This window comes from Culex pipiens, chromosome 1 (assembly GCF_016801865.2).
Source record: "Culex pipiens pallens isolate TS chromosome 1, TS_CPP_V2, whole genome shotgun sequence".
In the NCBI taxonomy this organism is placed as follows: Eukaryota; Metazoa; Arthropoda; class Insecta; order Diptera; family Culicidae; genus Culex; species Culex pipiens.
The window spans coordinates 12,088,091-12,112,037 of NC_068937.1; the positions used below are offsets into that span (position 1 = coordinate 12,088,091).

At 39.8% G+C, this 23,947-nt stretch overlaps 2 protein-coding genes and 2 pseudogenes across 3 annotated transcripts in view; 1 reads left to right on the forward strand and 3 right to left on the reverse strand.

Annotated features, from left to right (window-relative positions):
* Nucleotides 1-956: 956 nt before the first annotated feature.
* On the reverse strand, nucleotides 957-2,449 carry LOC120431413 (coiled-coil-helix-coiled-coil-helix domain-containing protein 2). Its single transcript, XM_039596538.2, has 2 exons — nucleotides 2,273-2,449; nucleotides 957-1,677 (listed from the first exon to the last, which is right to left on the reverse strand). Exons 1-2 carry the CDS (start codon nucleotides 2,317-2,319, stop codon nucleotides 1,233-1,235), a joined length of 492 nt encoding a protein of 163 aa, XP_039452472.1. The 5' UTR covers nucleotides 2,320-2,449; the 3' UTR covers nucleotides 957-1,232.
* Nucleotides 2,450-6,752: 4,303 nt separating this feature from the next.
* The window catches only part of LOC120431013 (protein phosphatase Slingshot), a 42,808-nt gene continuing 25,613 nt past the window's right edge, over nucleotides 6,753-23,947 (forward strand). Inside the window, exon 1 of one of the 2 annotated variants that reach the window (XM_039596173.2) lies at nucleotides 6,753-7,230. In XM_039596173.2, the coding sequence (XP_039452107.1) occupies nucleotides 7,180-7,230 (51 nt within the window). In that variant the 5' untranslated portion in view covers nucleotides 6,753-7,179. The remainder of the gene's footprint in view (nucleotides 7,231-23,947) is intronic. The other variant, XM_039596177.2, reaches the window with a different exon arrangement.
* On the reverse strand, nucleotides 15,302-17,290 carry LOC120431049 (116 kDa U5 small nuclear ribonucleoprotein component-like; annotated as a pseudogene).
* On the reverse strand, nucleotides 17,801-19,900 carry LOC120431059 (uncharacterized; annotated as a pseudogene).

The following is a 23,947-nucleotide window of genomic DNA, read 5'->3' on the forward strand; positions in this document are numbered from 1 at the left end:
CTGCAACTTGTTTTGTGTTTTATTTAGTTCTATGGATGTTTTTTTTATTTTCTGAATATTGTGAAATTTTTGTTTTAATGTATATTTTTTGCTTTTTTATTATATTCTAAAATTTTTGAAGTTCAGGTAATTTTTTGTAGATTTTTGGTATTATTACACATGACTAATATGACAAAGAAATTAACAAAAAAGCTTTTGAAATTAGATAATTTTTGTTGAATATGCTTTAAAAAAAAGATTAATTGGATTAATTTACTCGTTGTCTCAAGGTTGTGCCACTGTCTAAATGACAGTTGTCATGTCTAGTTTAATACTCATATTGCAAAAACTCGTACTCGTGATGGATCTGGTCACTCGAGGCTTGAGGCTGGAAAATTCCGGTGTCTCTCTTTCCGACTACTCGAAAAAAAAAAAAATTGTCTTTCAAAGAACTTTAAATCTTTTTTTTTATTTAATTGTTTGGAAGTTTTATATGTCTGAATTGTGGAAATTTGGATTTTTCTAATTAATGAAATGGTTGAAGTTTTCAACTGTCGATAGTAAATCAAGAAATCTTGATCGTAATTCGAAAAAACTCTTGATTTAAACTCCGTTTTTCGACGATTTTCAAGCTTTTAACATCTGTCAGTCGTTCAATTCACAGGATTCGCTCAGTTTCATTCAAACTAACGAATCCATTCTGTATTTTATTTTAAGACTAGTTTTAAGATGTTTTTAAAAAGGGTCCAAACTTTACAACTTTACCTTTCTTGATATGTCGTAGTGATCAGTTGCCCAACATTTTTCCTTAAAAAAATATCGTTGAACTGGTAACAGAGCAGCTTTTCAGGTTCTGGAATTGGAATCCTATCATTTGGAAGTCGCTTCTGTTCAAGATTATTATGTCATCTAAAGAAGTAAAACCACTAATTCACTGATTGGCTGGTGATACTCTCAAAAATAAAGAAAAGCGTATTAACTCCCTACAAACTACTTGTTTATTAACTTAGTCTTGAAACAAATATATAAAACTTGATTATTACACAATAATATCGACTTACTCTTAGCTCTATAGACAACCACAGTGAATTAGTGGTCATTGCAGGAAAACGATTCGACACTTGGCCATCGGGGACAATTTTATTCAAACTGCAAACCAAATTATTTTAAAATCATTTGAAATGAACACTACACAATATTTAGACTACGGTAATTTCGCAATCCTTGGCCAATTCCAACAATCGTTACACGGTTTACATGTTATTCTGCACCTTGCACTGTCGCAGCGCCTCGTTGAACCCATCGCAGAGCGTCAGATCGTGCTGGTTCTGGGCGCACGACAGGAACTGCTTAATCTCCCACGAGCACGGTCCGCCGGCGTTCGATTCGGGGGCTGCAGCGTACTGCGGAACTGGAGCCGGAGCTTGGGCAACCGGTGCCGCTTCCTTCGAGTCCGAGCCGGAGAACATGCCGGTCATGGCGTGGCCAATGGTGTGACCGACGGCGGAACCGATCGCGACACCTCCGGCCGTGGCGGCCATCTGGGCCATCAGACCGGGGCCCTGGCTGGGGGCGGCCATCGGCGGAGCAACGGCGCTCGGTGGGGCGTGCTGGACCATCGGCTGGGATGGCGGAGGGGCGGCGGCGCGTGGTGGTGGGGCCGGGGCGGCCTGACGTGGGGGAGCTGACGGTGGGGATCTGCGGGAAAGTCATTAAAAATCAAATTTATGCATTTTGAAAAATAAAAACAATTCGATCTGAATCGTCATTTGCATCATGCTATCCAGAGCCGATCAAAGTTCACCATGATCTAGTAATCCTCGCTCAAAGACGTAAACAATCGTGACTCACCGTCGTGACACGGCGGCATCTTGGACGACGCTTACTCGATGACTCGTGAAGATTCGTGTCATGTGAGGTGGCGTGATGTTTTGATTTGCAAATGAATTTCACATGTTTATGAAATTTCACCCGGAGAATCAAAAACAAGACTCTTCTTGTTTGCATCGTTTATTTTTAGCCCACTCGCAGTAGGCTGGGAGCAACTTATTTTTTTCCATTGCTGAGACGTCATCAAAATGGAAATTACTAGAACAGTGATGTTTGTTTGACCTTTGGACTTTTATCAATTTCTCATAAAAATCTTCAAATTACATAAAAAAAAAAATGCAAATTTTTTAGAAGCAAACCGATTACATAACAAAACGTGTGACCTTTCTGTTCCAGAAAGATCGCACCATCCCCTTTATCGACCCGAACTTAACCTCAAAATCCTTCTACTTTCGGAACTCACCTGCGGGCAGCCGGTGGCGGAGAAGCGGACCTTCCACGACGAACCATTTTATGTACCCTCTTCTTTTAGTTTAAAACACTTGCAATTAAAACAATTTCGGGTGATGCAATTTTCACACCTTCTCTTGCACACGGATTGAACTGAGTTTTCTGAACTTGCTCGCACGATTTTCTGATGTTGACTGATTGGCGATCGCGGGGGAAACGTCAAATTAACCTGTTGTACGGTTGACGTGAACTGGTCAAAATTGTGGGTAAAATTCCTTTTCTTAAAAGAAAGCTTGTCCACGGAGCAATCAAAATTGAGTACTTGGTTTCTATGGTGAAATGTCACTTTTTACACGGCACTCACGCACACTATAAAAACAAACCTTAATATTGATCCTTGCACTGTAACTTGGATTTGGACCGCACTTTTCTCTCGCACTTTTGACAACAAAATTTCCAAAAACTAGGCAACCAGCAGTTGTTTATTTACATTTCCAGTCGCAGTTTCCACCAAACTGGACATTCGCACTTTAAAATTGCGATTGACAGGTGAACAACATCGGCTCGCTTTGATCATTTTTTGAGAAAATTAAAATTTCCCAAGCCATTTTGACAAGTCGCAATAGTGCGATCGATAGCAATAATTTAGTGCGAAGTCCATGTTAGTGAGAATTGCGCAATAATAATGACAAAAATATTGCTTATTGCGAGATAAAATCACGTTTCTCCATCGCAGTGATTGACAGGAGATTATTGCCGCCTAACTACCGCAGTGTAGAAATCAGCAAGTTGAACTGAAATTCTGCGTTGATTTGGCTGTCAACTTGGTTTGTTTTGAATATTTTCCAAAAAGTCAGCTGAAAACTCAAGGCAACCTTTGACAACTGCCAAAAATTTGTTCTGCGTTTGTCATGCGGCTGTCATGCGACCATTATCTTGCGGTCGTATCACCGCGCGTGAACTCTAATTATTAACGCCCGCAATAATAACTTACTTTTGAATTAAAAAGTTACCAAAATTTGCTGAAGGGAAAGTTTTTTTTTCTTGTTTTAAAAATGAAAACTTTTACTGCTACAGTTTTTGGAAAATCTCCTTACTAACTGATTTAAAAGTCTTAACTTTTAATACGACTGTATAATTTCTTTCATTTTCACGTTCTCGTGCAACCGTGTACGCCTAAGTTCCAAATGTAAACAAACATTTTGTTGGGCCGGGTGGTGCCTGGTGAGTCCAGAACGCGAATCAAAGCCGACAGCGGCAGCAGCCAGGACTCGGGTGCGGACACCTTCGTAAGCCAAACAGCAGCAGCGAAACGCCGGCGAAGGGGGGTGCCAAGGATGCCAGATACACAGATTTGTCTGTGTTTCACAGACATTTGAGCTTGTGCCAGACATTTTTTGAGATGCTCAGACTTTTAAAAAACTTCATTAAATTATTGTTTTGTAAAAATATCAACCGAAACTTATTTCGCTTGTCTTCAAATGCTCAAAAACGCAATATCTGATGGATTTCTATGACTGTAATTTGATATATTTGAATTTTAGACAATTACACACAGACATACACAGACTTTTTCACAGACATTTTTAGAAAACCATCTGGCATCCCTGGGGGGTGCACTATGGGGTTTCAGGCGGCCATAAATCGAAAAACCGACATACTCTAATTATTTTTTTGGTATTTTTTTTTCGAAAATAAACATTCTAACTAAGAAAAATCCGGAGTTTGAAAGTTGTAGGTTCAAAATTCACTGAATTGCAGACCTTCAAAGGCGAAAATGGTAAGAAAAAACATGTTTTTTGACAAAAAAAAAAAAGATTATTTTTCATAGTTGTACTGTGCAGCTGTTTATGTATTTTTTCCTGCATCATTATATATATTCAGAAAGGTAATTGATTCAACTTTTCAATAACATTTTACAAAACACACTTTTACAGGCTAACAAAAAAAATAAAAATCAAAATAGATGGTTTTTTATTCAAAATTTAGTTTTTTTCAACTTTGTTAATGGAGTACTTTTTTTGTGTGCATTTGTGCGATCTTAAAATTTGAACCATGTCCTAACTTGTCTCCAAATTTCAAAGTGCACTTATATGCACTTTTTGAGTTATGCCATTTTGAACATTTTGATTCATGCAAGAAAATTAATGATTTCGCGTATACGCTTGGTTAAAATCACATTATTTACCTGCGGAGGCAGAAATTACGTACCTGCTATGCATGTTTTGAAATTGATTTGATATTCATGACTTTGTTGGTACTTAGGTATATTTAATAAAATTAGAAATTCCTATTCTAAGTATTTTACAGAAACGATTCGTCGAATATTCATATCAGTTCGTTGTTGTGTTCTTTTGAAAGTATGGATCACATGATCAACTCAGGGAAAAACCACAGAGGAAAAACTACGCATGTTGTTCTGTAGCTTCAAAACGAGGTATACAAAAGCCCATAGAAGAAGTTCATATTTTAAGTACACTCAAACCCCGATGGTTTGACACCAACTGTTGTCAAACGAACGGGGTCACTTTTTAGTTTGACACCCCTTTTACACGGAGTTCACTCACACTATCAAACGTTTGTTTTGATAGTGTGCGTGAGCGCTGCGTAAAAAGTGACAGTTCGTCACTTTTTAGTTTGACTTTGACCAACCAACGGGGTACAAACTAAAAAAGTGTCAAACGAAAAAGTGACCAACCACCGGGGGTTGAGTGTAATCTAACGACAATCGGTTACATGGTGATTTTGATTTAGAAGAATGTATCGTGGAAAACGTGAATTTTGCAAGTGGATCAACAAAAAACTTGGACGAGAATCCATACAATGTTCCATAAAATAAACCGTCTAAAATTCTAAAACACCGCAAAAATCAAATTTTAATTGGAGGGGGAGGGGGGGGGGGGTCTTCAAAGAGAGGTGGATTTTAACTCAAGAAGAAGGGTAGGGAGATTGAACGTAAATCAGAAACTTTAACATAGCATAAACTGCCATTCCGTGCATCAAGTAGACAGAGCAAGAATATTAAAATTCACCACTTTAATGCATGTGGCCTCAACTAGGGCCTCAAATATATGAAAAAATCGAAAATTAAACCTTTTTTTGGAAAAATATCAAAATTCATTTGTTTTCATTATACTAAGTACAAACAACACACAAAAGTCACAAAAAAGCAAAAAAATATTTTTGGCCGCTCGCTTGTATGGAAATACCCCATAGTGGGGTGGTGCCAAGGGTGGTGCTTTGGTGGTGCTTGTGCGGGACGAGGTCGAGGGTTCGAAAAGGCCATGTCTGCAGCTTCCTGCAGGACCTGTAGCTGTTTCACGACCGGAATGACCTATAAAAAACTCAAGATTTGAACTTTGTTGATACGACCGTGGATACGACCCTTCGTTACTGAGATATTCCCATGCAAAGGTTTTAAAACAGGAAAATTCTCGGGAAAATTTGAGATTCTCCCCAAATTGGGTCCTAAAATGAAGCTTAGATAGCTGATATTAATTTTTACAGCGATAAAGCTTATTTTTCTGAGTACATTGACCCTTAGTACGACCACAAAGAGTTTAAAATGGATTTTTAAATCAATTTTGAAAAATTAACCTCGCGGTCCTTCTTGACATAAAAGTTCCTACTTGACAGCTCGTTTCAAGGGGACCATAGTTGATCCATCGAAAAAATGTTGTCTTGTCATTATTTTTTTTGCATTAAAATAAAAAAAGTGGTCAGAAATGGATTTTGATCGTGTTTATTATTGTACGATCAGTTCCTAGCTGGACTCGGTCACTGGAAACGACCGGCGACTCAACGACCGACGAAATAGGCGGCGGGCCAGATGCGGGCATAAAAATGTCAAAATCTCTTCCCCCCTCACTTCGTCTCACCATCCAGTTGCAGCTTTGTTGACAAACAAACGGAGCACGCGGTCGCATGATGGCGGCATCGAGCCAGAATTAGGGGTGATCATATGAATAAAAATTAAAGTTTTTTCAAGAAAAATAATATTTTTCCGACTGAATAAAAAAATTGCGAGCATGTTCAAACAATTATTCCTAATGTCGAAGAAGTGATAAAAAAGCAAAATTTTAATCCATAATTTTTCTATAAATTGATTTTTTTCACTCCAATTGGGAACCCCTAGGTCTATCCACGACCGTTTCCAATGACCGTGAGAAGATGCCAAAAAATCCAGCTACGAGCTAAATCCACAATACCGTTGTACATAAAAATTGACATATGGCTTTAGTACCCAAATAAAAAAAAAAAAATTGGAAAATAAAATAAAAGGTGTCCTTCCCTTCAACATTGCATTAAATTCTGGCATCCCTGCCCGCCTGTCAAACAGTTTGACGTTGACAGCTCTCTTTGCGTGCGCGCGTGTTGGTGCGTGCATCGACAAAACACACAAACACACTTTTGCAGCCTACTCCTCCTCCTCTCTTGCACACACAGGTTCAGTCATTTTCGATTGAGTGAAGAGGGCAGAAGTTCGACTCTGAATCGCCAGCATTTATTATTTTTTTTTTTCATCGGGTTGATTTTCGGTGGTGAAGTGAAAAAATAAACCAGTGTCCACGGCACAGGCCAAGACTGCCTCCCCGTGCAAAAGAAGAGGAGAAGGAGTGTGTCCTCCCCCGTTCCGTTCCGGAAACAGTGAGGTGATTCCTTTTTCCACGAGGAGCGCGCCCCAAAAAAGGAAGAAAAAAAAACGCAAGGAAAATTCGTCGCGTGGAAATCAACTTTTCCTCTTGGCTCTGGGTCGTCCAGAAGAAGCGGATAAACCCGTTTTCTGGTTCGGTCGGTCGTTTCGAAAGTTACGTGTGTGGTGTGTGCGCGCGTGTGGAAAATTCGGAACCCTTGAGAGAGGCGAGTCGGTCAACGGAGTGGTTCCAAGTTTGGCCGTGGCCCCGACGACATCACGATGCGATGGCCCTGGTGACGATCCAGCGCTCGGCCAGTCTTGCAGGTTCCAACACGGTAGGCAGCCATCGAATCGATCAATCTAGTAGTCCTTCAACAAGTCGATCTTCCTTGGCCGAAGGCCATCCAAGCTGAGCAAAGAATTGTCAGAGCCTACTGCACTCTTTTGCTACCGTAAACGGGCAGCGATTCCTGTGCAAAATTGGGAATGATTTTTTTTTGCTGCTTCTACTCTGCTCTGCTCAACTCTGCTCTTTATTTCTATTTTACTTGCCTTCTTCGTCGTTTGCGTTGCCTTCACATCCTCCGATGATGATGATGGCAATGACGATGATGATTGGTCTCTGAATCTAGTTGCTGAAGAGATCTCATGAGAGAAAGAATTATAAGAAAGATGGGTTGCTACAGGCGCCCCCCAAAGGTTGCTGCGTTACACAATATTTTTATTTTGGATTGGTTTTTTATACTAAAACACACACAAAAAAAAACACATTTACAGCTTCTACAAATTATTTTCCACTAAAATCGAGTTATAAATAGCTACGTACCTAGATACTAAAAAAAAGGAAGTTCCGATAAAATTGTTGAAGAATATGGTCCTAAAGCCCTATGCAAATTTGTATGTACAGTAGCGTGGTTCACGTTTCTATGAAAAAGACAAAAGTTGTTATTTTGTCTTGCATCAACCGGAATTTCGTTCTTTTATGTCCCCAGAAGCACTCCTGAAAATTTGAGCCCATTTGGTAAGGTCTAGGAGCTCCAGTTTTAATTTGAAATTTATATGGGATTTTGATTTATTTTCCATGGGAAACTATCTTTTTTTACATCGTATTAGGATTTTTTTTTTATAAATCGATGAAATGACTTGATTCTTATAGTAGGAGATAGGTTTTGAACTGGGGAACAACTTTGTAGAACATACCAACATGCTAGGAAGTGACCCTTTAAAGATACAGATACTTTTAGATGGTGGCTGGCCCCTTCAAAAGCATTGTACAGTGGTAAAAAAAAACACGCTTAAAAACCATTTCTGATCACTTTTTTTATTTCAATGCAAAAAAAAAAATTATTGACAAGAAAACATTTTAAGATGGATCAACTATGGTCTGCTTGGAAAGAGCTGTCAAGTAGAACTTTTTCTGTCAAGGAGGGCCGTGAAGTTAGTTTTTCAAAATTGATTTGAAAATCCATTTTAAACCCTTTGAGGTCGTTCAAAGTGCCATACTGCCGTTCTACGCATAATTGTCCCATGTTCAAAAAAGTGCAACTGAAAAAAACGCAATTGAAATTTTTCGTTCGTTATTTGTGTTTCTACGCATAATTGTCCCGTGGGTCCCTATTCACCCCATAAGTCCCTAATCATCCGAGATAGCAGAATATCACTCTTATTTGTAATCCTCTTGCTACACAAAAGGTAAACAAGACTCAATACGTCCTTAAACTTATAATTTCGTGAAAGAAAATACTTGGGACAATTATGCGTAGAAGTTTAACGATGGGACAAACAGACTTGGTGTTGTTTTCAATGAGTTTCCGAACAAAGTACTAGATTTTATGTGTTTTTCGAAAAGTAAACGTCAAACTAAACCTAAAAATGACAAAAAGTAAGAATCGACCAAAAATGACATGGGACAATTATGCGTAGAACGGCAGCATAGTACTCAGAAAAAAAAGCTTTATCGTTTCAAACAATAATATCAGCAATTTAACACTCCACCGCCCAATTTTTTTTTTCGATTTTTTTTATTTTTCCCGTGTTTAGGAGGTCATTTTGAGCAACTTTTGTTCTACGAAAAACTTAACTTCTCTTGTTTTATGTTTTTCTTGTTTCATTTTGAATGTTTTAATTTGCATTTTTCTTGTTTAGTTCATGTTTGTTTTTGGTAGTATTTGGCCTATTTTACCACCTCTTATCATTACATTTTGCCTATCTAATTTTTTCATGTTTTTACAGTCACTTTTTCATTTTTTTGCTTGTTTTTTAAATTTTCTACTATAAAATGTCACCATTATCATTTAAATTCAAAAAAAAAAAAAAATGCGTAGAGGCATAGTCTGGGACACTACAAAAATTACTGCATACTTCTTTTTACCTAAAATATAGCAAATGAAAGTAAAAAACACAACCAAAGTTGACCCCTAAAAAATGTCATTTTTCAAAACATTGGCAAAGTCACATAAAACAAGTCAAACTTCTAACCCTTATTTTTTTTGATTTTAAGAGTTCTTCTTTCCAATGCTTTTTAAAGATCAAAAATTGGTTGAAAAATGGATTTTTGGCGATTTTTCAAATCAAAGTCCGTCTAAAGGCGGGGTTGGGCTGTAGAGGGTTAAGCTTGATTTTAGAACCCAATTCCTTGACCTGATAAAAAGTTGTAAACTAACAGGTTATCGTTATAAATAAACGCACAAATTACAAATTTAGTCAAATTTGAATATTTGATTGCCTTTAAATTGAAACATGCGTTTTTTCAATATGTTGTCATCGCCATTTTGGCGTCCATTTTGGATTTAAAAATTCTAAATCATTTCAGAGTAGTTCATGGACCATATCACAAATAAGACAAAAAATAATAGAAATAAAAAAAAACGAATTAAAAAAAACGGAAAAATAGCAAAACTCAAAAATTAAAATATTGAAAAATACAAAAATAAATGCTAAATTCTTTTTTCCAAAATAAAAAAAAATAAAAAAATCTACAAATATTAAATTAAAATTTTTAAACATAGAAAAATTCAAAAAATGGAAGCATTTATTTTTTAATTTAGAGCGAAAACATAAACAAGAAACATCCGAAAAAATAACAAAACAATGTCAATGTTTATTTTTAAAATTCCCAAACATATTTTTTTACATTTATTTGTTAAGGCTAGTATGCTGCCGTTCTACGCATAATTGTCCCATGTTCAAAAAAGTGCAACTGAGAAAAACGCGATTGAAATTTTTCGACCGATTTCTGTGTTTCTACGCATAATTGTCCCGTGGGTTCCTATTCGCCCTATGTGTCCCTAATCGCCCCAGTTAGCAGTTTATCACCTTAGTTGTGATTCTCTTGCTATACAACAGGTTAAAAAGACATAATGCTTAGCAAAACTAATGATTCCGTGTAAGAAAATACTTGGTGGGACAATTATGCGTAGAAGTTTAACGATGGGACAAACAGACTTGGTGTTGTTTTTAATGAGTTTCCGAACAAAGTACCAGATTTTATGTGTTTTTCTTAAAGTACACATCAAACTAAACTTAAAAATGTCATAAAGTCAAAATCGTCCAAAACTGACATGGGACAATTATGCGTAGAACGGCAGTATGGAGCTCGGAAGTTACGCAAAACTCCATATCTGGAGTTTTTTTTTTAAAGTCCAAAAACCAAATTTTCAGTTTTTGCTTTTTGGGTGTTTTTAATACCCCTGACTCAAGGCGGTTTCAAAAACACCCAAAAAGCAAAAACTGGAAATTTGGTTTATTGAACCTTTTCAAAAAAAAATTCAGATGTGAAAAAAATAATAATATTGAAAATCCAGAATTGCCTCATGAGGCCAAATCAGAAGAACCGTTATTGTCTAACAACAGTCATTAAATTTTCTGAAAAAAAAATCAAAAATAAAAATAAAACGGATTTTTTTAAATTAAATTAATAAAAAATGAACAATAATTCAAAAATTAAAAAAAAAAAACAAATTAAGAAATTTTAAAACAAATAAAGTAAAAAAAAATGAAATAACAAATAAAATTAAAAAATTTAAAATCTAAAAAATAAAAAAAAATAAAAAGTCAAAAATTCTTTTTTCCAAAATTTAAAAAAGGTCAAAAATTAAAAAATCTAAAATTTAAATTTTAAACATAGAAAAACACAAAAATTTTAAGGTAAAAAAAATCAAAAAGACTATCTTCTCAACAAATTAAATTCATAAAAAAATTAGAAATTAAATTCATAAAAGTTTAGGCCGTTGCTAATATTTTTCAAAGTTTATGTCGCCCCTTCAAAATCGGTCCGAAAAATCAAAGGGCAAAAAAATTTTTTTTTCAATGCTTCAAAATTTTAATGAAAATAAAAGTCAAATGAACTGAAAACAATCTAAAACGCATTTTTCTGCATCATATTTACCATGTTTGGGCTGGATTAAAAATATTTTGAATTTTTATGAAATTCCAATGCACAGCACCAAGAAAACTTTTTCTTCGCAAAAAAAAAATTTTTCCTACAAATGTTGAATTTATTACTCGTAAATTTAATTTTTAAACTTTTTTTTTGCCCCCCTCCCCACTCGACTCGAGTCGAGGGACATAAGCTTCAAAAAATATTTGCAACGGCCTAAATAGAAATTAATAAAATAAGAAATTAAAAAAAAATCGGAAAAATAAAAAAAACCCAAAATTTTAATATTGAAATATACAAAAAAAAATCCTAAATTATTTTTTTTTAAATAAAAAAGGTTAGAAATTCAAAAAAAAAAATGTTCAAACATAGAAAATTCAAAAATGTTAAGCTTAAAAAAATACTTTATCATCTCAAATATTTAAAAGTTAAATTCATACAAATTTAGAAATTATAATTCAAAAACTCGAAAATTTAAAAACAGCTCGTACGCGATTATCCGAAGTCCTCGTCAAATTTTCACCTCGGATAGCCGAATCTCGAAATTTAAATTTTTCTCAAATTTTGGATCGAACCCAAAATATGACACGAAATGCTTCAAAGTTTTCTGCACTTTGAGATGGCGACATTTACCAATTAAAGAATTGAAGAATTAAAAACATAGAAATTTAAGAATTTTGAAAATGAAGAATTTAATAGTCTAAAAATCATTGGATTTAATTAAGTTTTTTTTTTTTAAATTTTGAGTTCCAGAATTTTTTATATTTCAGAAAGTAAGGATTTAAGAATCCTCAAAAGGTACTTTGCTCCATAGGTTTCTTAAGCTGATAGGACCTTTTGAAAAAGTAAGCGAAAATTCAAATAAGATTTTTTTAATTCCAGAATATTTTAAATCAAAATAAAAAAAAAATAGAATATAGGATTTTTTTCCGTATTTTTTAACTTTCTTACTTTAAATATCCAATTCGAGTTCTGCTACCCAATTTTTGTCAAATTTGATTCCCTGTAAAAAAAATGCATTTTATTGATATTTCACCACCGCAATTTTGGCCGCCATCTTGGATTTGAAAAATTCTAAATCACTTTAGAGTAGTTTAAGGGTCAACAATCAAAAATAAGACAACGGAAAAAAAATCTTCGTTGGAATTCATGAGTTTATGAATTTGGAAATTTAAAAATTTTTGGTTTTCGGAATTTTTTTAATTTTTCGAAATTTTTATTTTTTTTTAATTCTTAATTTGCGTTAGATTTTAAATTTATTAATATTATAATCTTTTTTATTTTTTCCACTTTATAATATCGGAGCACCTACCGCCCCAACGAGCTAGAACTGAACTGTCATCTTTTTTTGTAGGGTATATTTAAAAAAAAGAAACACTTTTGTTTAAAAAAAAAAAAACCATTTTCTCTCTTTAATTATGTAAATTTTGATGTTATATATTTTGAATAAATGTTGATTTTATCGAGTTGCTAGTAAATCCCCTTTTGGAACCGCCAGTCATTTGTTACCCCTTGTTTTATGCGATATGTTTGAAGGGACACATTCTTTAAACAGATTTGTAATGACTTAAATTAAAATTTCAGTATGTAAAAAAATCAATTTGTTCATTCAGAACGAAAAACGTTTGGATTTTATTCGATATTTCAGTTTTTCGATAACTGAAAATCAAGCAATTATCAATAGCATAATTTACGCATGCTCACAAAAAAAGTTTAAGGGAATCAAACTTTTAATTAATTTAGTTTTAAAGTTGAAAATATTTACCCAAAAACAAATTATTGTCAAAGTCAAGTTGGATTTTACGCTGGCCATAATCTTTGAAATTAAGCTCTGTTGTTGTTTAAATTTAGATGTTACCTTTTGTTTGATATACTGTATAAGAAAATAATTAAAAAAGGAAAAATCATAAATTTAAAGTAATTTGCTAGAGACGAATTCCAGCGAAATTAATATGAAAGTTGTACAAAAAATTATTCAAGAGTTAAGGAGCCATTACACTACCGCAAACAAACAAACAAACTCGTTTTTTTGTGTAGATTTTTGACAGTGCATATTATTGAAAGAAAATCTACCACGATGTAATATTTGAAAAATTGAAATATTTCGTTCGCGTCGAACTGTCAAAACTTTATCGCGATAAATACTTTACTACACTCAAAATCGGAAGTACCCCTCAAAAAGGGTTCTGTCTACCCTTTATCTGTCAATATAAGGTAGACAAACCCTTTTTGAGGGTTTCTTCTACCCTTTTTTCAAGTTTACCAGTGGTAACCCTTTATAAAAGGGTAAAAAAGGGTGGAAGTAACCCTCAAAAAGGGTTCTTCTACCTTATGTTGACAGATAAAGAGTCGACAAAACCCTTTTTGAGGGGTAGTTTTTTCACAGTTTGTTATCGATTCCTCCGCCAAACGACGTGACTCAAAACTCGCGGACTCCTGTACGAATGAGTCTTTCTTCGCGAATGAGAGAACTTGTGTATGCGTGTATGAATGGCACTCCGCCCCAGCAGTGTGTTGGTGCGCTCGGCCTGCTACGACGACGACTTGGAGTGTAGTATTGCTGCCTGCCAGTGTCTCGCATGTCTGAATTTGGTGCTGTTTTCGCAATAGTAGCAGATTTTTTATTTTGTACTTTATTTTATCTCGCGCGGCCCCAACACCGCCGACTACGACGGGTCTGTACGGACACGGAGCATTGTGTAGAGTAGAATAGAGTAGTGCTGCTGCGTGCAGAGAAGTGTGTTGAGGCAAAAGATGCAGATCTGACTGACTGGTGGTGGATGTCCAAGGTTAGGCCAAGAACTGAAAGTTTCGAGATTTTTTAGTGCCCCCAGGCCTCAGGCTGAAAAGAGCGAAAAAGTTTGAACGTCGAATAAAAATGGTGTCAGCTCGGAGGAGGAAAATCGTGCGTGTTGGATAAGAGTGAGTTGTTTTTGTTGTTGGTGGTGTGATTCCTTTCAGCTGCTTTTGGTGGAGCCCCCCTGAGATCGAGTGAGTGACCAAAAGTCAAAACGATTATGGCGACTCCCTCCCCCTCCTAGTAGTCCTCGAAAAACTCCAAAAGGTCCGGTTTTACCCCTGGAGACGGATGATTAATGTCCCAGCAAGCCGTGCAGAAAAAATCGCCAAGAAGAAAGTTCACTGGACCAAGTTGCCTCCACACACCCGCTCTCACTCTCTCACCCCTTCTTTCGTCAGCGCGAGCTTCCGTTTTGGTCACTAAAGTGAGAGGAGACCGGTTTGGTGGGAGGAGTGGGGATCATTCCCGTTTTCGGGACGGTGAGAGTGAGTGAGAATCCCATCCCGTCGCCGCGCACTTGACAGCTGCTGCAGTGTCAGTGTGTGGTGAATGGCAACAAAGGGATCATCTCACCTTCACGGAGTGAGAAGTGAGGAAAATTGCGAGGTGTGAAGAGAGAGAATGAAAAAAAAAGTGCAACAACGGTGTGTGAGCGGTGAGGGAGGGCGAGTGAGTTGAGTTTGGTTGTGTATTGGTGAGCGAGCGAGCAAGCACGGTTGCGGTCCAAGTGTGCGATGATTGTTTTGGTTTTGGTTGGATACCTGGAGTGACGTTTCGTTGCTGGGAAGTGGAAAGAAGTGCTTTTGTTTGATATTTTCGAGGGAAAAGTGACAAAACGGAAAGGAAGCTTCATAGAATATCACTCACAAAGTTTATTATGTGTAAATTTTGAGGTAGTCACACCCAACTTCAGTCAATCGAAGGATTAACGAAAGAACCAGCAGACGCCACGGAAGAATCCGGTAGTTACAAGGTTTCCTGTAAAACAAACAAAAAAGGATGGAAGAAGGCTTCCTCTCTCACATTAGAGACAGTGTTATTGTTTTTTGCAAGCACACGCTTACTAGGGGAACTCAAATTTGAGTGGATCCAATCAAAACGGCGCAAACCGTAGTCATACAAATTTGACATCGAGTACCCGAACTTAATTTTAACATGGTGAAGCCGATGTCAAATTTGACATGCGCTGGGTACCGGAAAAATCCTCCAGGAAAGCAGAAAAGCGGTTCCGGGGGACGGTTAGCGGTTCGGAATGATACGGAAAAGAAAATTGTCGTTCTGTACTAGTTTTTTGTTGAATTTATTTGAATTTTAATGTTGATAAATTATAATTTCTTCATTATCATTTTTAGCATTTGAGCCGAGGATCTTGTTTGGCGGAATTCGACGGAATTGATTACGGGTGGAAGAGGACTAGCGAGTGACACTTGAAGATATCGTTGATGAGGTCACGCGGAGTGTCGGTTCGGGCGATTAGCTGCAGGATGTCTCTAAGAGAGTTTCTTTGGGAGGTTGATCGAGCGGAAGAACCTTCCACGGCAACTTGAATGAAATCTTTGATGTTGTAGAGGGAGGAACCGGGGACGGGTGCGTCCTGGGTGACGTGGCCACGTCGCCGGGCGAGGAAGGTGTAAACGAAGGAAACGCAATCGGCGGGGTCTTGCACTTCAACGAATAGGTACGGTTCCATTAGGCGGAGTAGGCGACTCTGCGGGAGGTTGGGACCACCTCCGCGGTGCAAGGGTTCCTGATGGGCGATGGATTGGTCCAGTATTTTGAACATGACGTCTAGAATGGGATTCCTCGTAGAGTGGTCTTTCGCGCGTGCTCCACTGGAATCCTTGCTCGATGGAGTCTTTGACGGCGCCGAGCAGGGCTTTGTTAGAGCTGGTGTTATCCGGACCTGGAAGAACTCGCCGAGCTTGTTCTCGTTTCAACCGTATGCAAACCGATTCGTTCTCAATGTCCTCGACAAGGCCCTTCTCCAGCAGTTCCGCAATCATAATAATCTTGTTGTTTTTGTTGGGAGTCTCGGCGAAACACATGAGCGAACTCGTCTCGACGACACTCTCGCAAAAGGTCACCACCGATCCGGCCATCGGCCAATCTCGGAGTACATCTTGCGCAGGTCGTGCATCGTGCAGTCCAGGTAGAGTAGAGTTCACCGGTGCTTGCGATGCAAATATTCCCGAAAATCGGCAACACCTGCTTCGTGGTCACCAGCGGGCGGATGGTCCTCGAGGAGAAATCTGTAATGTCCAAATATTCCGTAAGATAACTGATCGCTTCAAAGGCGGCCAGCGATACTGCGAACGGAACCTCGATCGGTTCGCTCGGCTTGGCTAATGGCAAGTGACAAGTCGTATGTTACCAAACTTCAGCAGCACGGGAAGCAGCTTCACTGTAGTGGAGCTGGTGGATGAGTTGACGCGCAGAATCTACGGCATTAGCTGGAGAAGACAGATCTTGAACTCGCAGCCGACCTACGAACGTCCTACAGGTACGTTTGACCAGCACGTTCCGCAGCACTGGCAAGAACCCCTTCTGCCTGACCTATGTGCATAAAAAGCACGCGGCCCGGAAGTCAACCTTCGGTTCCTGGTCCCCCTTCGTCTTCGCCCCACCCGGATGGCCTTCCGCGGCGTTGTTGTTCTGCTTCTGGCGGTCGTATAAACGCCACTGTCCTGCCGGATCCTCCCGCTCACTCAAGCGGCTGCACCTGCAGGGCCTATTATTGCAAGCCTGTCCACTACTCCACTCCGATCGGGACCTCGATCGGTCCGAACATCTTTACCAAGGCCGGGATGATCAAGTGCAGGTAGTCTTTCAAATTGTCGCCGATTTTTTGCAGCGCGGAGAGCAGCTTCGACGTAACGACGTTTCTATGTGGAGTTGTTGTGCAGGAGAACGCGCAGAATCTGCTGTAATAGCTGGCAAATGTGTATTAGCCGGGGGCATCGTGGCATCATCCTCAAGCCCAAGCACGGAGCGGGCGTTTGTCGATCTCTTGAATCTGGAGATTCGTAACTCATCTGTGGCGAGCAACGCGATCCGCCAAATGGCGGTCTCGCTAGCCGATTCCGACGACTTGCGCGTCATTCTTTCGGAAATTTTCTTCGTTACCGAGATAATTCTCAAATGCGTAAAGTGTTTGTAGCAGCGGCACAGGGTATTTATTCACCCCCAAAAAATCCTTAACCTTAACTCTTGAAGGCGTGCTACTCAGGTGCTACTTCAGGATTCTCTTGCCACGGTCGTAGCTATCGTTGATGTCGGGGCGCGAAAGCTTAGAAGACTTGATCTTTCGCAGGCCAACCTGCTTGACCATGCCCCACACGGACCACGTGCGATGCGATAAGCGTATCCTGCCTCGGATCACTGCTTGTACCTAGAATCAAGAAAAAAGAACATTAAAATTACCTAACAAATCATTGTACCACCTACAGGAAGTTATCTGGTCATCGTGTCCATTGTGACCAGCAGCAAGTGTTTGATAACAAGGTACCAAACCTGTTCCGGCATGTAGGCGGAGTGGCCGAAAGACAGCCTACGTGGATCCTGCTCAGAATGTGCAGATGCCTTCCACCCGGAAAAGTCCGGCGTCGGAACAATCACCTCCACGTCAGTGCGTCTCTGTTTGTATAGTGCCTGGTCCTGATCGTCACATCGATTGCTGAAACCCATCCGTCCTGTCGAGCACTTGATTAATGGTTTGGTTGGCATACGAGAACGCTTCGTTCCGATCCGAGTCGATCTCGCACCCGCGCCGCTGCCGGCAAACCACGATAATCTAGATACAAAATACAGCGCATTCCTGGGGGGCGCGGTTCCGGGTTGGAACTCCGCCAGTATGGTCCGAACGACTCAACGAAGGGTTTGCCGGCAGGAACCGGTCGTGGCAGCACCATCTTCATGCGGCCGTCTGCGCGTTCGGATCGCACGTGTGGATGTTGGCGGGGATGACCGGAAAGTGAATCCGGAAATGATGCGCCCGATATAGTCGCGGTTGTTTGGAAGCAGGGTGGTAGCTAGGCGAGCGAGCTTGTTCAAGGCTTGGATCGTAAAGTTCCGAAGGCCAGTGGTGACCGTTACCATCAGTGGATTCGCTTGGAACACCAAGAAGTAACCGTAAGAAATCAGCTTTTCCTCCACGTAGCCGTTCAACTCTCCGATCGGGTCGCGACGAGCTTCCGTGTTGTGCAGAATTCTGAACAGCTCACGTCGGTCCAGGTTGCTGTAATCCAACTCGAACCGGTTCAGCTCTGCGCCCTCGTTCGCCTCGCAGAACCGCTTCAGCTCGGCCAAATTGTCATCGAACAGAGAAAGACCGTAGATAAACAGACGCGGAGTGCTCAGCAGATTAAAGTTGGAGCAATTGCGCAACTTCGTGGTACCGGACATTCGAATTGAGCTCCTCGCCGCAGTACATGGAGAAGATGCAGACTGGGCAAGGAATCAAGCTGTTGCTGAACTTGACTCCGCAGTGGCTGCAGGTTTCGTAGCACAGGTTGAAGTCAATCGCCGTCAGCAGCGGTTCCGCACGTCCCCCGGATTTAAGTCCTTTTCGGCGACCAGGATTCGCCGGTGATCAACCTTTATTCCCTTGGCCAGGAAGGGAATCTTCGGGTTGGTGTCCACATTAATGTCCATCCGCGGACCTTGAACAGTGCCCTTCGAACGGCCAGCAGCAATCTGCTGCTTGCAGTACAACTCCCTGACCCGCAACTTCGGCATCAACTTTTCGGGATAATCATGCTTCATGGCCAGATCGATGTTGTACAGTGCAAACGCGTACTCGCCCTGCTCGAAGTAAACCGCCGACCTTCAAATTCAAAAACATACATCAAAACCTAACCTCAATCAAACCACACACGCCTCCCGCCTTACCGATTCCCGTATCCCGTGGCCAGCTGGTCCGTCTCCTTCTCTGCGAAGCACCATACCAAAGCTTCCCCATACTTCCCGTCCAGATAGAGCCGGTTGCCAGTATTGCGAAAGCGGGCCGCGTCGGCGTCGCACTTGCCTTGTTCCGGAACCAGCAGCAGATCCCGACGCTGGTCCATAAAGTCCTGGTACAGCGTAAAGTCGGCCCGGATGACCCCACGCTCGAGGAGCATCTCCTGCAGCAGGTCGATGGCACCGGTGGGTGGGTGGCGGAAGCAGATTCAGACTCATGGTTCGGTCAAGATTACTCCCTCTCAATAACAATCCGGCTCGATTATAAACGGATTGACAGCCGTGGACCTCCAGTCCCAACCTTTAAGTTTTCTTAATATTCTTCCGGAGCGGGGCTTCGAGCAACTGTTACGCGTCGCGACTGTCCCATCCGCGGAACGACGGCAGAATACTCGTGGTCGAGTCAAGCAATAGTAAAGTTTGTCCATCGTTCAGCACCTTTTCCGGCTGCGCCAAGTTGCGAGAATTTGCAGGGCGGCAGATTGCACCTAACCGGAATGGTCATCCGGGACGTGAACTAGTGGGTTGATGATCCTCATGGTCCATGTTTTCCGCAAGATAGTTGATCGTTCCAAGAGCGGCCAGCGATACGGTGAACGGGACCTCGATCGGTTCTACAAGCTTGACCGTGGCTGGGATTATCGAGGGAGCAAGTAGTCGCCCAGATTGTTGCCGAACTTTTGTGGCGATTAGCTACAGCATTACAAAGCTGGTCTGGAGTTGTCGTGCAGAAGAACGCGCTGAATCTGCGGCCTGAACCTTCCGTGCTTTCCTGTTAGCCTCCACCGGCGACGCCGTCAGCGGTCGCTTTCAACTGCTTCCGGCGGTCCTTTTACCGGCGGACATTTCGATGGGTGATGGTTCCGGCGGGACGGTCAGAACACCCACTTTGAAAACGCTAAGTCCCCAGAACTGTCACTTTTTAAATTTCAGCAAAGTCACCGAGCAAAATGAAGTTCGGTTCAGTGATCTCAAATTTGCGAAATAAAATCAAAACAAACCCATCTTAAAATTGACATCGCTTAACCGAACTTCATTTTGCTTGAACGAACTTAAAAATTGAGTTCCCCCAGTAAGCGTGCAGAACATAACCACAATTTTCGGCATCCTCAGCAAACGTCAAATCAATACAAATTGCTGCCGGATATTTTTCCGGATCCCTCCCGGAAAAGATCCGGCAGCAATTTTGTATGGTTTGACGTTTGTAGAGTGTACTAAAAAAGATAGATCTAGTAATGCTTAACAACAGCAAACTTGTCATCGAACCAGATGTCAACAAAAACAAAAACAATGACTTTTAAAACCCGCCGTTTGACATGCAGTTTAGAGTCATCCCACCAAACCAATCACAGCAGATCACAGTAATCCTTGATCAACGTAGAAACGGCTGTTATTTCATTATTTCAGGCACAACAACAAACGGTAGTTACGTGAAAAACGAATTAAAGTGTCATTCCAATTCTGTACTTCGAACTGAACGGACGTCTTGCCTTCCAAAAGAAGGACGGAAAACATCTTAACCAGACTATCTGAAGAGTACGCGGTTTACGTACACATTTTGACAGCTCCGGGCCAACCGGTAACTTTTTCATAAAACTCGAAATGTTAAACAATAGCTGGCCTTTCCAGCTACCTTTTAACACTGCGGGTTTTGCTGAATAGTTACCTGTTGGCTCGGAATTTGCAAAATAGTGCTGGCTGTCAAAATGCTTATGCGCCCTTTTCAAATGTTGCTCCAGAAGTGATAACTCGGTTCCAACAAGGTTTGGTTTGATGAGCCTGAAGAATTCAACGACAAAAAGAGGTTTATCGAGGCAGGGAAGCTCGACATGATCAGACTCAAGCAAAGACGAATCGCGAGGGTTAACTCAAGCGATTTAAATCAAGAAAGCGACATTGAACAAAATGAGAGAAAAACAAAGTGACGAAACGAAAACAACACCAAAATAATAACCGTGGACGAGACGTCCACGGCTTAATGCGTGAAGGACGGCCATCTACACCGCATCAACTTGGACAGTAGAACGAGAGAGTCAACTCGAGTCTACGAGACGCCCGGGAAATATCATTGAAAAATGTCACTCGCGACAAGTTTGACGTTCAAGAAGACAAACAGATCACGTGAATTGTACGGACTCGTGAAATTCACTCTGCGTGATTCAGCGTGAAAGTGCGTTGCGAGAGTGTGATGACTAATCGTAATTATTTTTGTAATTAGTCCCAACATACCGGGGTTAGGACATCACGAAAGGCATCGTGCCAGATGAGTCAGATGAGTTGGCAGAGGTTGGTGGAAATTCCTCTGAAGTGATTGCGGACTACGGATTGATTTCTACGTTTGCAGAGAAGTTGGTTCAAATGATTTCTTGAACCAGCAACTTTTTAGTTTTGAATCAAACCACGCTATGGAACGCTTGCTGATAAGAGAGAAGCAGAAAATTCTCTCTCTTTTCGTTCGAGTGAATGAAGATGTATTAGTGAGGGCCGCAGATAGCTGTCAAATTTGCAAAGGGTCAAGGTTTTTAACGTGTTTCATGCATATTTTGATACAAAAGCTAGCATTTAATGTAGGGAGATCAGGATTACAGTTTCTGCAGCATTTTTCTACTGTGGGTCTACAAATTTAATCAAACATTGAATCACAATCGGCAATAATTTCAATCGAGACTGTAAACAATCCCCGGATGCCATTTGTCTGGTCGTCGCGCGATATAGCGGCCGATTGTCCCCGTTTAAGTCATCGGTGCCGCCGCGGCCACGACATAACTCGCCGTCGCTCTCTGAGCGTAATCGGCGGCTTTTTTCCTGGCACTTATTTTGCATTTGCATTTTGAGTTTTGCTTCACACATTTTTTGGCAACACTTTTTGTTTGTTTCGTCAAACGACGAAAAAGAATCAAAAGTTTTGTGCGATTTTGGCAAAATTACAAATGTTATAAGTAGTTAATAACTTCAGATCGACGAAGCTAGATCGAAATCTTTTCTCTTTTAAACACTACACAAGCTAGCCAGGGTCGTGCGGCGATTCGAGTCGTTGATTCTTTCCGTTTCTCAAGGGAATCGACAAAACTGGCTCGAACCTCCTCAACTTCATCAGGCTGGTGTGGTGAAGGTATTCTTCTGTGACCAGCACCAGGGCCAATTACCCTTGAATGGTCAATTTCGAGGGCATCATAAACAACCAGCCAGCCCCAGCGAACCGGCTCTGGCGAGCTATTATTGTCGTGTGTACACAACTCCGGTAATAATAAATAATAATAACAATAATAACAATGATCAATGTGCCAGGGTAACACAATAGTAGTCGCGGTATAAAAATGGAAAACAGCGCGCAAAAGTTATTAAAAACAACAAAGAAAACACAAACTAAGTAGGAAGAGTGAAAGAAGAAGACAACACCAACAAAAGCAACCAAAACAACGAAAATCGACACACGACTTTCGAGACAACCAAATTAGGAAACAATCAATCCACGCATATGCGCCACGGCGCTCAATACACACAAACATGCAGTACTATACTGCTACTATTACCACCACCATCAAACCGAATAGAGTCGGAGTGTTGCAGTTTGGATGCAACCAAACCGCCGATGACGGTGATGACCATCATTTCGCGGATCGCGAAGATCGTTTCTTCTTCGTCTTCTTCGTTCGACGACTCGCCTCTTCTCTATTTTCATCTCCTGCACTCTCTATGTAGGCACAAATTGAAGTTGGATAACCGGAATTGATCGCTTTGGCGAGCTGCAGCTCGCGTCATTACGGATCAAAACCTTATCATTAGAGAGGCTGGTGTGGTGGTGTGTGTTTTTTTAGAGTTGTAATTTCGAACGTATTTTTCAGCATTTTGAAGATTTTTTAAATAATTTTTTTTGTTGCCATAATTTTTGCGCTTAAAAATTATTATCATTGTTTATTTTTTGAGAAAAATAATAAAATAAGCTTAAACTTGATTGAACCAGTTTACCATAAATTTCCTTTAAAAATTCAGATTATGATGGGAAAATAATTCAGAGAACTATAAAAAAATAATAAGTTATTTTCGAAAATATATTTTTTTAGGTCTGACTTAGGATGACTCATCAGGCCAGAGATGGTTTTTAGGATGGCATATTTATTTTTGTTTGAATCCGGGTCATCAACTACAAATAAACAAGAGCTCGGTATATCGGGGAATTCTTCCAATTTTTAAAGTAGCCATGTTTCAATACAAAACCAATCTTTTTTTTATAAAGATCGTCTCAAAACATAAGAAAAAAGCTACGTCATTTGTGGATGGCGCCAATCACAATATTTGTGACCAATTCATAAAAACAAAACAACTTCTCACATTTATATTTATTTTGTAATAGTATTTGGTCTACAGTCCAGACTCGATTATCCGAAGGCCGCTGAAAAAATTCACTGCGGATAATCAAACCAAGAAAAAAAAAATTTGTTGTTGTTTTATTTTTGATTGTCGAGCTGAAGTATGACCCCCAACTACTCTAAAGTGATTTAAAATTTTTAAATCCAAGAAGGCGACCAAAATGGCGGTGATAAAATATTTAAAAGGCATTTTTCAATTTGCAGTAGCTATTTTGCAAAGCCAAATTTCTTTCATTTAGCTAGGTATTTTCAAGATAAAGTTCAGAAGAAAGAATATACAGATCTGGCAACACTGTCAAGTTATTTACAGACTCAAATGAAAATTATCATTTCCCGAGCAGACGGAAATAACTTGGGAATAACATTTTTTGATATTTGAAAATACTAGGCCAATAACATTTAATGTTATTTATAACAGGATTTGTTATTCATCGTTATGAATTTGTTGTTATTGGATTATTATTGTAATAACAGACTAATAACATTTTTAGTTATTCTTCGAACAAATCTTTGTTATTATTTTTTGTTATTTTAACAACTAATCCGAT

What these genes read in the sequence shown, in the direction of transcription:
- LOC120431413 (XM_039596538.2), bottom strand. Translation starts at nt 2,319, where the DNA reads ATGGTTCGTCGTGGAAGGTCCGCTTCTCCGCCACCGGCTGCCCGCAG. An exon ending in CCGCCACCGGCTGCCCGCAG is followed by an intron (nt 1,678 to 2,272) that starts GTGAGTTCCGAA and finishes ACTTTCCCGCAG; the next exon opens with ATCCCCACCGTCAGCTCCCC.